Raw genomic sequence first — 12,298 nt, forward strand, 5'->3', positions numbered from 1 at the left:
TCTTTGTTGCCTGATTGTTTGCAGATGTCTGGTCCTGGATGAGCCAGAACTCTCCCTACATAAACATTGGGAAGATCAAAGTCATGGTAATCAATCCCCACCACATACTCCTTCCCTAGCCACTAATTTCTTACCCCTCTGTCACCATTAGTGGCTAACCAGACTCTGGATCCTAATTCTGTAATATTGCCCATTTCTACTCCTGTCTGAACTATTAGCTGCTTAAAATGTCATCCATATTTATGTTACCTCTGGACTTGACTATTACCCTACTCCTTTGGTTGCCCTTCCGTTTTCTACCCACCATAAACTTAAGATTAGCCAAAATTCTGTAGCTCGTTACCTAACATGCATCAAGCCCTGTTTGTACACCCACCTTTGTGCTTGCTGATCTACTTTAGCTCTCAGATCCTGAAAGCCTCAATTTTAAAACGCTCATCTTTGTGTTCAGGAGCATTATCATCCCCAATTCTGCAACCTTTTTCTTTCTTTACAACTGTTTGAGAAGTCTGTTTCTCCAACTCGAGCCTTTTGTTCACTTCCTACTTCCTCAACTCACTATTAACAGCTGTGCCTTCAGTTGCCTGGGTGTTAAACTCTGGAATTTCTTCCCACATGCCATCTGTCCATTTCTCCTTTTAAGACCCTCCTTAACACGCATCCTACTGTCCTAATCACTTCTCCATTAGCTTAGTGCCATTTTCTGACCTGATCAATCTGCTATGAAGCTTCTTGAGACACTTACTATAATAACAGCATACAACATACGTGTGTATATTTATATCTATGAAATTTATGGTTCATTGTATCAACAAGGGCTACCACTCCCACAATTTCAAAATAGTTTGGGATGCTTGGCTGCATGCTTGTGAATGCACAGCAAGTAGGGATCTGCAATGATGTATTGAATATCCATTGCTTGGTTATCACATGCAAGCTTTTGGGCACTGTGAACATGTGTGAGAACAGGTCTTCAATGATGGACTTTGTTCCTTTTTACCATTCTTGATTATACCTTTTTGTGTGCTGTTGCTGCGGAGAGATACAACTAATTACATTGTCCACTAGGAGATGGTTGCGAAGAACATTTGGGATGCCGATAGGCTGAGTCAGATGCTTGCTCCTCTAGTGCTCACCATTGAGGGTAGTGAAAATAGTTGTGTGCTGTTTCCTACACAGTTTTAATAGGACAAAAGGCCTGAATAATGTTTTGTGGCTTCAGTCAAAACATAGGATTCTGGACTGCTGGAACCAGAGGAAAGGGACAGAGAAGGGGGCCAAGATTCAGCTTGTGGCGTAAATTTTTCTCCAGTAAGTGCTTCTGCAAAGTTGCAGTGAGAGGAATCAGACACAGCTGACTCTTGTATGACCAAAAAACATAAGATTTTATACTTTAACAAGAAAATGTTATAAGACTCTAAATAGACTCTAATCTCTATTTGTGTGCAAATTGCATTATGGCAACATTACACTCTTTCTAGAAGTGTAAACGACTATTTACAATAATGAAAATTAATTGACCTGAATCTTAATGTAAACTTCAGCAGGCTAGGATCCTCCTCTCAAACCCCACCAAGCACTGCCAATTTCTTGCCACCTTCTCCTGGATGTTGTGTGCCATTTTGTCCTGTGAAGTCAAAGGAAGAGAAAATTGTGGTTGTTCGAAAGTATGGCACAGCTGGTCTGAATCTTTCTAGCGGCATTCATTGCCAGCTCACAGTTCATCAGGATCTGCTTAAGAGACACAAGTGAGGCAGTTTCCATGGTGGGTGAGGATGAAAGGGAGAGCTTGGTGAGTTCTTAATTACAGTGCTCGGGTAGAGACATTGAATTTCTTGTGGCGTAGCATTTATCTTGCAAACTAATGAATTAATGAAAAATATTTTAAAATGTAGTCCTTCAGATAGCTTTTACTACCCAGATTCACAACAAAGAAACAAAATTGCCCATTCAAACACTTTGTACCCTGTATGCAACTGAGCCTGGCAGGGAGGTTTTATGCAACACTGTCAGCAGAATGGGTGTTATTTTGATAGCAACTTTTGACTTGCATCCTCACAGGAAACTGTACGCTTTTTTCTGTCTGCATTCTGCGATGGTGCCTAACAGGCATATGTCACGCCCTGCCATACATCCATAATGTACTGATTGTACGAACCTGCATTTTAAACTTCTTATGTGAATACGTAGATCACTTGACCAAGTGTTGTATTCGGGTCTGGCAAAGGGTGAGTTGCTGGGAGGTGGAATGTAAGAAGATTATAGGAAAGGGGAATGAAATGTTAGGAGAAAGGAACCTGGGTAGAGAACACTTAAAGTAGGATGTAACAGCTAAGCAAAAATAGAGCACTTTTACTTTATTGGAGAAGACCCCCAGCCTGAGGTGATTCAGGATTAATCTTCTGTTCGAGCAGAGAGGGTTTTGAGCTTCTATGAAGCGGGTAGGGTTTTCCCAGTAGTGCAGCAGGTCGGGAGACATCAGCAGAGACCGTTTTGTGGGCTTCACGCTGGACTGTCCCAGCTGAAGATTCCCAGAGTAATCGACACTTTACCAGAAATCTGAAGTCCCCAGGCCTGCTAGCCTCTCCCCTGCCCTGACCGGGAATGGTTTACTCCCTTGGGGTTTACAGCTGCTTCCCACTTTCCTACTGATGGGCAACAGGTGACTGAACCCCACTGGAGTGAAGAGGCTGTTGAAGCCCCCCCTGAGGTCAGGGCTGAGGGGGGCTGCTCTTTGGCACTATCCAAGGAGCAAACTGGCACTGCCCATTGGGCATTAGGCAGTGCCAAGGGGGGGAGCAAAGGGATCCAGCTGCCACTCTGTATTCGGTGGGGGATGGATCAGGAGATTGGGGCTGGCGGGAGACATTGGGTCTTACCTGGAGATGTCTGGGAAGCCAGTGACCAGGTGGAGGGGCGCTGCAAGGTCAGTGATGGGAGAGGTTGCTGGGCTAACAATTGGGAGGCTGGCAATATGGGGCTACTGAGCATATGCTGATGTTGGCGCTGACAGAGCGGCGCATGCGCAGTGGTCCCCCCCCTCAGCACTATACTGTTGTCCTCTCCCAAAGGAATAGGCCCTACCCCCTGATTTTGAGGAAATCCTGCTAGGGCACTCTATGATGCCCGGAATGTCAGAGATTCAATCTGAAAATCACGCTAAATAAATCGGTGGGAGTTAGTCCCATTTTCAAGCGAATTGGGGATTTTGGGATTCTCCCAAAAATATTGTGAGATGGAAATAGACTGGAAAACAGCTTCATGGAGGGGAGGGGTATGTCAGTGTATTAGCTGGCTGGCAATTGCAGCAGTGTGGTTGCAACATTCTGAGCATTCTGGAGCTGGGAATAAAATAGGGTGTTGCCTGGTTGAGACTGTAGTTGACTTGGAACACTTAGTGGGGAGATTGATGATCCTAAAGAGGAAGAATCTTATCATGACATGCATTATGCCAAGTATTTGACATTTGTAGAATACAGTCACACTTGGCATTAACTAATGTCAACATTATTGTAAGCACTAAATGATAAGGGTAAAGCAGTGGATGCAAGGTCAACCCAATGTGGTGGTCACTATGAAGAGAAGTCTAATTATTAACAGAGTGCTCAAACAAAGCCACTAATTTGAAGAATGCAGTAAGAAAAAGTAAATTCCTTTTATTTTGATCTTTCTGATTCTACTGAATATGTAGATACAGAAATTTACAAAATGTAATTTTTGAAGACAATTACTCAAAATAATAAGTATTTTGAAAATAGTAGAAGACCCTTAGGGCACAAGAGATTAGCAACCTTGATTAATGTGGCAAAGATTATTTTAGCCAGCTTCATCCTTTTATTTCTATGGGCCTTGATTATTGTTTATAATGTCTGACAGAATTTAAAATAGTTTGTTGGTTTAACTTTCTGTCAAGCATAAAAGAGTTACTGATATTGTTATTTTTAGGTTCAGAATTACCATTTGGCTCATGGTGTTTTTGGAATATATTTAGAATATAGCAATTAATTGTTAAAGGAGAAGTGAAAGGGTTCACGAAAACACAAGATGAGTATGCTAATGTGGAATTGTGCAACGTAAACCTGGAATATATTTGACTTGATCACAAAACTCTACAGCTGAAAACAAGAATTTTTGCGAAACGGGATTCAGACAAAACAAACACTAAATACTATCTCCTATACTCTAAAAATCTAAAGGTTAAAGCTGAATTAACAGCCAAGTTTTGATTGATTATAAACTTTACATTCAATAGCAGACATAACTAAGACAAATTGGCTCAGCAGTTCATTCAGCATATAGGTCATTAATTTCAGTCAGAAAGTAGTTCAAAATTTTGTCTTCCTCACGAAGAATTTTAACTTTTTTTTTCTAGGATGTAGCTTGATCTCCAACAGCAGCACACAATCAACTCAGGTTCTGTGGGCATGGTCTTCACCAAAAATGGGCAGATGTCTGCAGAATTCCTGAAACTTGCTTATATGACCTGGATAATATATATCCACCAGTGTTATCCACAAGTTATGGAAACAGCTGCAACAACTGTGTATTTGCTTATTCTTAGCTTTTAGGTCAAGTCATTGTTGCTTTCAGCGTACTGGTCCTACGTCACTGGGACCTTGGCTGATTGTCCTTTTTTATATAGTTTCAACCAGTTTCAGTGTCCTGTGAAGACTTGGTTTCCAATCTCGGTTTCAGCCTTAAATTTTCTTAGAAACTGGGGATCAGTTCCCTTTATTTCCATGTTAGACCCTAATTGAAAAGGAAAACCTGTCACAATACTTACAAGCTTTGAAACCACGGATTTCATCAACATGGGTGCAAAGTAAGTTTACATGTTTGGTATATAAGGCTTTGGTTTTAAATTAAAATTGGAGCATGTGGCTAAAACGGTCTGACCACAGCCACCACTGTGATTAGCCATTTGTTTATATCACGTAGCATTGCCCTAAACTCTCTGCCTGTCCACCACTCTTCTTTCAGGTGCTCCTTGACACATCTCTTTTGACTAGCTGCCATAATGTTATCTTATTTCACTTGGTGTCCAATTTTGCTTCATTATGCTCCTTGAAATGCCTTGGAATATTTCCTTACATTGGAGGTGCGATATAAATATAAGTTGTTGCTACACTAATCAAGGGGAGTGAGGAGTATTCCATCATACTCCTTCTATTGTGTAAATAATGGAAAGGCTGAGGACAGTCAAGAGATGAGTTATTCACCACAGAATAACCAGTCTCTGATTTGCTCATTTAGCCACAATATTGATGCTGGTGGTCCAGTTAAATTTCTGGTCAGTGGTGACCCCAGAGATGTTAATGGGGGATTCAGCCAATCAGTGTCAAAGTAAGGTGCTTAGAATCTCTTATTGGAAGTGGTTATTACCTACATGCCACTTTTCAGTGAAGTCACAATGCTGTCAAGGTCTGTTGCATCCGGACGCTGACTGCTTAGTTTATCTAAGGAGTTACGAATGTAACTGAACACCAAGCAATCATAAGTGATTGTCCCCATGTCTGACCTTAGGATGAAAGGAAGGTTATTGATGAAGCAACTGAAGATGGTTGTGCCTAGAGCACCTTACTGAGAAACCCTTACAGCAATGTCCTCAGCCTGTGGTGACAGGCCTCCAACAACCACACCCATCTTCTTTTATTTTGGCTATGACTCTATCCATTGAGAGTTTTTCCCCTGATTTCCATAGCCAGCAATGTTACAAGGGTTTGGTGAGCCTGAAATTTGGTTTGATGAATAGGCTAACAGTATCCCCATGTCTTTGGAGTGCTGAGCAGCGACAGATCAGCCATGATCTTATTGAATGGCGGGGCAGGCTCGAAGGGCTGGATGGCCTACTCCTGCTCCTATTTCTTATGTTCTTATGCTCCCCATGAAGAAATCCAAGATTTGTTTGTGGCTATAGAATTGTGAATTGGTAAGAGAAAATCCTTCATTGAGTTTATTGTTGGTACTAATTTCTGTGCTGTTAAACGTGGATCTGTGATTTCATTGAATTTGAAGACATTGGTAAAACCTAAAATTACTTCCTGTTGTGAAATAATTTAATTAATTTGAAGATAAATGCGAAGAAAGTGACTCAGGAGATGGTAAGCTCATTTGTTTACACTAATTTATCACCCTAAATTTAGTCATTGTACAATGATCCAATTCCCAATTGTACGTTGAGTTAAAAGACTTTATATATCTCTCTTTTAAAACTCAGGCCTTGTATTCATAATTGACACTTAATTTATCTATATATTTTCTTCAAGTGGCTGTTATACAGTTTTTGGACTCCCAGAACCAATTTTTGGCACGGGATTTTTGTGATTGTTGCTCACATTACTAATCTGTTAAAAGATGTATTGAAGCTCTAGAAAATATTTTAATATATTACATATGGTTTTTAGTTCTGGGTCTAACTATATTTGTGACTTGTATTTGATCTTCTTCTGTTTTCAAGTTGATTTTTCTTTTGCAGCGATAAGTGTAAAGCCAGGGGTTTTACAGTTATTGTGGATGGACGGAAATCTCAATGGAATGTGGTGAAGACAGTTGTACTGATGCTGCAGGTGAAGTTTCTTGACACCTGATAGTTATGCACGTAACTCACTTCAAGATATCAAGATTTAGTTATCTGTTTGTTCTAATTTTTTGTTTCTCTTAAAATATACATGATGGTGCAAAAGACATGTTACCACAATCCTCAAATACAAATATGTTTGTAAAATTGGTGTTCTTCAGAATAAGGTTGTGCAAAAACTGGACACCTGAATGTTTGTTTGACAGAATATGAAAAGTTTTATGATTACTGAATGATCATTTTTTTCATCCCATGGAATTTTTGAGTCTACTTAGCTTTTTTCAGCTTATTGAAAACATACCAATTAGGTTACAATGTGAAATTCATATAAATGTTTCCTCTTTATTACTAGGGCTGTGAAAACAGAGATTTATTTTGTTTTCGACTGAAATTTTGATACATGGGCCAAGTTTTGGATATTTGGCAGTTGTGCCTTAGTGCTGGGAAACTTTGAGCTGCACGAGTTCTTGGCTGCTTAGTATCCACAGCTGTTGGCCAAAATTCCACCTCCTAATGACTTTTCAACATTGGTCTTTATGTAGTATTTTGAATTAAGTCAAACACTTTAGTGTTTATGAAGATGCAGGGATCTGTTGAGGTTTGGAGGATCCATTGTCTCTCACAATGGGGAAATTAGTGAAATTGTAGTGACCATAAATTCTATTTGTGCACATAAGAAGCAGTGCTTCATTAATTATCTGAACTGTAGTACTAACAAAATTAACCTTCGTAGTAAATACAATGGATTCCATTGTCAACCTCTATTACATCACTCTTTGTTTTGTAGAAGTAATATATATCATCAGTCTTTTGGGTCAGTGATTTTATTTGACTACAATTTTTTTTCTAATGAATGAGCAATAGTTATGGTTTTTGGGCTTCCACAGATTTGAGCAGAGCAACAAAGGCCACTCCCAAAAATGAGCAATTGCTCTCTGCAAACAAGAATGTAACCGTTTATGCACATATCTAGTAATGAGCATTGCTCGGGACTTGAACCCAAACTCTCTTTATTGTAATTAGATAACGGAACTGATGCAAGCCACGTTACATTTTCCTGGCTTCAATATAGTAAAAGTACAACCGTTATAATTTTGTGACATACTATAAATTGCATATTGATTTATTATAAGTAAAATTAGTCAGTAGTATCATAGATTTCATTTTATTGTATTAACTTGGAACTCCTCCGTTTCCAGAAATGTTCAGTGCAATGTTGCTAACTCATGACAATACTTAAAGCTAGACTAGCAAACATAATATTAAAAATTATACTAAAAGATTTTTATCTCTAGGCTAATCCTACTATGAGAAGGTACTTATTATTTAAATTGCAATGTTTGTGGAAAACAAATGTGTTCTGTCATGTTCATTATTACTTTTTTTTGAGGGAAAGAGGGGAGGGATTCTATTTCACCCCTGTTTTTATTCCCTGCTTTAGTGTTCCTTACAATCTTTAATTTCTCCCCATCACGTTTCTCCTACCGTGGCTAACCTTTGTGTATTATTTCCTCCTAACATTCCCTGTTCTTATCTAATCTGAGCCCCTGTGCCTTTCCCTCATATATCTCTGAATACCTTTTGCTGTTTCTTTCCTAAGTGATATTAGTTTCCCCTCCATGCACTACCTGTTAGTTCTTCTGTTCTGAATGTCAGTGCATTTTCTCATCACGTGTGATCTTGCTTCATGCTCTGTTACTATTCTTCATTTTTTTTCATATTTTGTTGTCTAAATTTCCCCCACCTCTGATTTAAAAAATCTATTCTATTGCTGTGTTATTGCAGCAATAGAATGTAAATGCTGTGATTACAAAGCTTAAAAATGTATTTATTAGTGGCACAAGTAGGCTTACATTAACACTGCAATCAAGTTACTGTGAAAATCCCCTAGTCACCACACTCCGGTGCCTGTTGGTGTACACTGAGGGAGAATTTGGCATTGTCAGTGCACCTAACCAGCAAGCCTTTCAGACTGTGGGATGAAACTGGAGCACCCAGAGGAAACCCATGCAGACACGGAGAGCGTGCAGACTCTGCACAGACAGTGACCCGAGTCGGAAATCGAACCTGAGCCCCTGGCACTGTGAGGCAGCACTGCTAACCACTGTGGTACTGTGCTTTCAGATGCTAAAAATCTTGGAGGGAGTAACTCCTCTCCTGACTCCCCAAAGCTTGTCCACCATCTACCATGCACAAGTCAGGAGTGTGATAGCATACCTTTCATTTGCCTGGATGAGTGTAGATTCAACAATACTCAAGAAGCTCGATTCCATCCAGGACAAAACATCCTGCTTGATTAGCCCCCCTGCCGTAAATTTCTTCTACCATTGATGCACATTGGCAGCAGTGTATACCATCTACAAGCTGCACAGCAGAAACTCGTTTAATGTTCCTTAGCATGATTGTCCTTCTAGGTGGAAGCAATGGCAACAGACACATAGGAACACCATCACCTGGAGATTTCCCCCCAAGCCACTCATCATCCTGACTTGGATATATGTCGCTGTTGCTGAGTCAAAATCCTGGAGCTCCTTTCCTAATTGCACTGTAGTGACAACTACATCATAAAACATCAGCAGTTCAAGAAGGCTGCGCAGTTGGAAAGGGGAGAACTTAGAACTATCATCATCATTAGAGCAAACTGTTGGGATTGAAGGCAAGCAAGACCCCAGGGCCTAATGGCCTACATTCTAGGGTCTTAAAGGAAGTGGCTTCGGAGATACGGAAAAAGTTTGGAAGAATGGAAAAATTGCAAATATAAAACCCCTTAATCAAAAAGGGAAGGAGGCAAAGTTAGGTGCATTGACCTGAACAGGCGCCAAAGTGTGGTGACTTGGGGAATTTCACAGAAACATAATTGCAGCATTAACGTAAGCCTTACTTGTGACTAATAAATAAACTGTAAATGTAGGAAACTATATAATTTAACATTGGGAAATTGTTGGCATTCATTATTAAGGAAGTGATAACAGGCCATTTAGAAAGTCAAATTGCAATCCATCAGAGTCAGCATGGTTTGATGAAGGATAAATCATGTTTATCTAATTTGCTTGAGTTCTTCAAAGATGTAACAAGCAAGGTGTATAATGGGAATCCTGTAGATATAGATATCTGGACTTCTAGAAGGCATTTGATAAGGTGCCAAATAAAAGGTTAGTACACAAGATTAGTTCACAGGCTAATTTTCTTTAGGTGATAGAAGATTAGCTAACCAACGGAAAGAATTTGGGATAAATGGATCTTTTTCTGGTTGACAAGATGTGATGAGTTGGATGCCAAAGGATTCATTCCTTGGGCCCCAATTGTTTACAATCTATTATTAATAACTTGGATGCAGGAATAATAGGTACCATAGCCAAATTTGCAGATGACACTAAAATAGATGGGATAGTAAGTTGAGATAATGAAATGACAAATTTACAAATGGATATGGATAGATTAAATGAATGGGGCATAATTTGACAGATGAAGTTTAATGTGTGGATAAGAACATAAGAACATAACATAAGAACATAAGAAATAGGAGCAGGAGTAGGCCATCTAGCCCTTCAAGCCTGCCCCGCCATTCAATAAGATCATGGCTGATCTGTTGTGGCTCAGTTCCACTTTCCCGCCCTCTCCCTAAAACCCTTAATCCCCTCTCTTATCAAGAACCCATCAACCCGCTTCTTAAAAATATTTAGCGAGGCAGCCTCCACCACTTCAACGGGCAGAGAATTCCAGAGATTCACCACCCTTTGAGTGAAGAAGTACCTCCTCAACTCCGTTCTAAACTGCCTCCCCTTTATCTTGAGGCTGTGCCCCCTAGTCCTACTGTCTTTTTTTGAGCGGGAAGAGTCTCTCCACCTCTATCCTATCCATCCCATTCATCATCTTATACGTCTCAATGAGATCTCCCCTCATTCTTCTAAACTCTAACGAGTACAAGCCTAGTTTATTCAGCCTCTCCTCATAGCTCAACCCCCTCAACTCCGGTATCAGCCTAGTAAACCTCCTCTGCACTCCCTCCAAGGCCAAAATATCCTTGCGCAGGTGCGGCGCCCAAAACTGCACACAGTACTCCAGCTGCGGCCTCACCAATGTCCTATACAGCTGCAGCAAGACCTCCCTACTTTTATATTCAATCCCCCTCGCTATGAAGGCCAGCATCCCATTTGCCTTCCTGACCACCTATTTTGGTAAGAAAAATACAAAGGCAAATTACTTAAATGGAGAGAAACTTAACGCTTTTGTGCAGAGAGATCAGGTGTCCTCATGCATGAATTGCAGAAAACTAGTATGCAGGTAATAAAGAAGGCAAATAGAATCTTGGCATTTATTGCTAACGGAATAGAATATAAAAGTAGTGAAATGTTGCTACTACTGTACAAAGCCGCACTTACAGTATTGTATACAGTTTTGATCTGCTTACTTGAGGAGGGATGTAGTTGCATTGGAGGTTGTTCAGAGGGGGTTGAAAAGATTGCTTCCAGTGATGAGGGATTTGTTTTATGAAGAGACATTGGGTAGTTTTGGCCTATATTCCCTGGAGTTTAGAAGATTGAGGGGGGATCTAATTGAGGTGCATAAGGTGATAAAGGGGATTGACAAAGTAGACATGGAGATGATGATGTTTCCCATTGTAGGGCAATCTAGAACTAGAAGTCATAGTTTTAGGATAAGGGTTGGTAGATTTAAGCAACCTTAACCCCTTACTCTAAAACTCAACCCTTCTCTCAACGGGTCGAGTGTCTGTGGAATTCATTACCCCAGAGCATGGTGGATGCCGGGACATTGAGTAAACTTAAGGAAGAGGTGGAGAGATTTTTAATTAGTAAGGGTTTGAAAGGCTATGGTGAACAGGCAGGACAGTGGAATTAAGACTGAGATCAGCAATGATTGTATTAAATGGCAGAACTGGCCTAAGAACTATTCTTGTAAGAATAGGAATTCTCATTATTCCAATGAGTTAGGATGGACAATTAATGCTGGCTTAGCCAGCGATGCCAACATCCCATAAATGAATTCTAAAAATTCCCAGAACTTCTGTTTATTTGTGCCTTTCTATGCCCGTTCACATCCTAACATCTCACTCTCACCTGGTACCTGTACCTCCGCAACCTTGAAATGTCATCCCCAGTTCATCTTTTGCAATACTTCCAGATACAAACATCAGCCTCCAGTATCACTCCCTGATAGCAACACTGTCAAAATGTGAAATCACACTTTCATCAATGCTGCATTGATGCATCACTGCCAGGCCTCAGTATCTTTTACCTGTGTTTGTTTTTCTCCATTATTACCATCATTTTTGTGCTCTTACTCCCCCTCAGATCCATTCCCAATACTCTGATATTTCAATACACCTGTTTCCCTGTGTTCCTATGTTCCTTCTAATCCAAGCCCTTTCTAATTCCTCAGGACGTCATTTCCATCTTACTCTGAATGTGAGGACTTCAGCATTGATTTCCTTTCTTGAAATTGGCTTGTAACGCAGCTGCAATTGGGGGAATGACTTTAAAAAATGCCTAAGCAGTAGAAGAGCCTGCATTACTTAAAATAATTCTCAGTGGCGTCTGGGGCAGGTATCAGATCCAACATTATTGAGGTGGGGAAATGACTGTAGAAGTAATGGGCACCTTGGTCATAATGATGGCGGAATAGATCAAGTGAAAAACTATTATTGTCCAATGCCGGCTTCACATACACCTGGTGCACACTTGGTACCTAATAACTCAGGAA

General features: G+C 40.2%; 1 protein-coding gene across 3 annotated transcripts in view; it reads left to right on the forward strand.

The window, feature by feature from the left end:
* Positions 1-12,298, forward strand: part of sestd1 (SEC14 and spectrin domains 1) — a 124,955-nt gene that overhangs the window by 36,522 nt on the left and 76,135 nt on the right. For all 3 annotated transcript variants that reach the window (XM_080198900.1, XM_080198901.1, XM_080198902.1), the window contains one exon: positions 6,476-6,566. In XM_080198900.1, the coding sequence (XP_080055026.1) occupies positions 6,476-6,566 (91 nt within the window). The remainder of the gene's footprint in view (positions 1-6,475; positions 6,567-12,298) is intronic.

Source organism: Carcharhinus amblyrhynchos, chromosome 11 (genome assembly GCF_965287045.1).
Source record: "Carcharhinus amblyrhynchos chromosome 11, sCarAmb.v2.hapA, whole genome shotgun sequence".
Taxonomy (NCBI): domain Eukaryota; kingdom Metazoa; phylum Chordata; class Chondrichthyes; order Carcharhiniformes; family Carcharhinidae; genus Carcharhinus; species Carcharhinus amblyrhynchos.